Below are 2,319 nucleotides of genomic sequence, written 5' to 3'. Positions count from 1 at the left end.
GCCCACGCGCGACCCCGGCCTCCAGGGACGGGGCGCCGAGCGGCACCTGGGGCGCCGAGCCGCACTGCGCTCACCTGCAGGACTCGTCCCGCAGCCCCACACCCGGACCGCTCGGCGCGCCCGCGCCTCCGTGTCCTCTGTGCCCAGAGGAGGTGATGGACGGAACTGGCGCGGTCGTGCCAGGTGTCCAAGGGACCAGGGCCAGCGGATGCGCCTGGTAAACAGTCGTGATTGCGGAGCTCAGGCCTCGCGGTCCGACTAGCGCAGAGAAGGGGCTTGCCTGCTGCACCCAAGGAGCCCATCCTGAATTTATAACCCAAGATTCCTCCATAGCCCTTTAAAGGCGCGCTTTTGCTAACGCCCCCAGTGTGCTGCTGATGGATGGTCCTTAGAAATGAGCTCCAACCTCGTACCGAAGACTCACTCAGGTGGACCCTTGGGGGAGATGAGACACGTCCTCCTCTCAGTGGGTGGCCGCAGCCCCTGGGACTGCCTCCCACACTAGTGGAAAGGACTGGCTGCGGATGAGCACTGGGTGCCAGGCACTGTGTCCGTGAGAGGCCGTGATTGGCTCTGCCTTGCAGCTAGGGAAACTAAGTCAGAAAGACGATGTGGCTTCCGGATGAAGACGACTACTATAAAAAGAAGGAGCTGCCCCGGAGGATATCTCCTTAGGGAGAGGAGACACCTTGCAGCAGAAAGTTAACTAACAATCAAATGTTAATTACGCAGACTGTGCTGGAAGACATCAAAGGTGACTCACTGCCAAATGAGTGTCCTGGGCCATGCTTGCAGTCTGAGCTCAGCTGGCTGGGGTTAGAGGGTCCATGGGGCCAAGTGGGCAGTCTGGGAGGCTGGGGAGAATGGGTCACTCTGGGGGTGGAGCAGAGGACTGATTTAGGAGAGTAGTGACATGGGTCCCCAAAGGGGGAAATGATGGAACCAACCCCTATTTGAAACACATTCTTCCTCAAGATCACTTTCACATCGTGCACTGAAGCTTGTAAGTCATTGAAAAATCTTCTAACCCTTTCTTGTACTAAACCAGTGGTTCTCAACTTTCCTAATGCCTCGACCCTTTCATACAGGTCCTCCTGTGGTGGTGACCCCCAACCATAAAATTATTTTCGTTGCTACTTCATCACTGTCATTTTGCTACTGTGATGAATCGGGCCACCCCTGTGAAAGGGTCATTCAACCCCCCCAAAGGGGTCTCGACCCATAGGTTGAGAACCACTGCACTAAACCAAAACCCACAGTTCATTCCGACGCCTAGAGCCCCCATTGGACAGAGTAGGACTGCCCCACAGTGCTTCCCAGGGTGCCCTCGTCAGGGGAATGGACAACCTCAGCTTTCTCCCGTGGAGTGGCCGGTCAAGTCAAACCGCCAAGCTTTCCACAACCCACAAAACCTCGGCATCAAGCCTCTTCTGGGGCTCATAGCAGCCCTGGAGGGTGGAGTACACGTGCCCCAGGGTTTCTGGGATTGTAAACCTTTATTGGAGCCCGCAGCCTCATCTCTCTCCCACACAGCAGCGGATGCATTTGATCTGCAGACCTTGTGGTTAGAAGCCCAGCGTGTAATTCACTGTACCACCAGGCCTCCTAGAGCTCCAAACGCTCATTAAGAACGTTTAGTCACCTAATCCTCCAAAACTCAAAACCACGCTCACTGTCACTCGAACTCATAGTGACCCTACAGGAGGGTGTAGAACCGCCCCTGTGGGTTTCGGAGACTGTAACTGTTCATGGGAGTAGAAAGTCTCATTTTTCTCCCTCAGAGATGCTGATGGTTTCAAATTGCTAACCTCACAGTTAGCTGCCCAACTCGTAACCATTATGCCACCAGGGCTCCTCACCTAATCCCACTTATGTATAAATTGGATTTAAGACACACTTGGGACCGGATCTCGTTGGTAACCTGGGGACCACTTGACTGTATATTCTCAGTGATTAAATGGACTGTGTTAGTTTGTCTCATGGAGATCGCAATTCGAGGGGAACACGATGCTCCCAGTAGGTTTTCATGGGCCTTCTAGATTTACAAAACATAGCACCAGAAGGTGTAATCTCAGAACCATGCTTGGAATCAACCTGCTGGTGTCATGAGGGAACTTTTTAAAAATTATTTTATTGGGGGCTCTTACAGCTCTCATCTCAATCCATCTATCCATCCATTGTGTCAGGCACATTTGTACATATGTTGCCATCATAATTTTCAAAGCATTTTCTTTCTACTTGAGCTCTTGGTATCAGCTCCTCATTTTTTCTCTCCCTGCCCTCGTCCCTCCCTCATGAACCCTTGATAATTTATAAATT

General features: G+C 52.5%; 1 protein-coding gene across 1 annotated transcript in view; it reads right to left on the bottom strand.

The window, feature by feature from the left end:
- The window catches only part of CLSTN1 (calsyntenin 1), a 106,983-nt gene that overhangs the window by 76,869 nt on the left and 27,795 nt on the right, over nucleotides 1–2,319 (bottom strand). The window contains exon 2 of the mRNA XM_045299205.1: nucleotides 75–214. Coding sequence (XP_045155140.1) covers nucleotides 75–214 — 140 coding nt within the window. The remainder of the gene's footprint in view (nucleotides 1–74; nucleotides 215–2,319) is intronic.

The sequence above is a fragment of the Echinops telfairi genome, unplaced genomic scaffold (genome assembly GCF_000313985.2).
Source record: "Echinops telfairi isolate 266 unplaced genomic scaffold, ASM31398v2 ScPeMD7_7457;HRSCAF=8495, whole genome shotgun sequence".
In the NCBI taxonomy this organism is placed as follows: domain Eukaryota; kingdom Metazoa; phylum Chordata; class Mammalia; order Afrosoricida; family Tenrecidae; genus Echinops; species Echinops telfairi.
The sequence above is the reverse complement of the archived record's forward strand: the minus strand, read 5'-3'. Positions and strand labels throughout refer to the sequence as shown.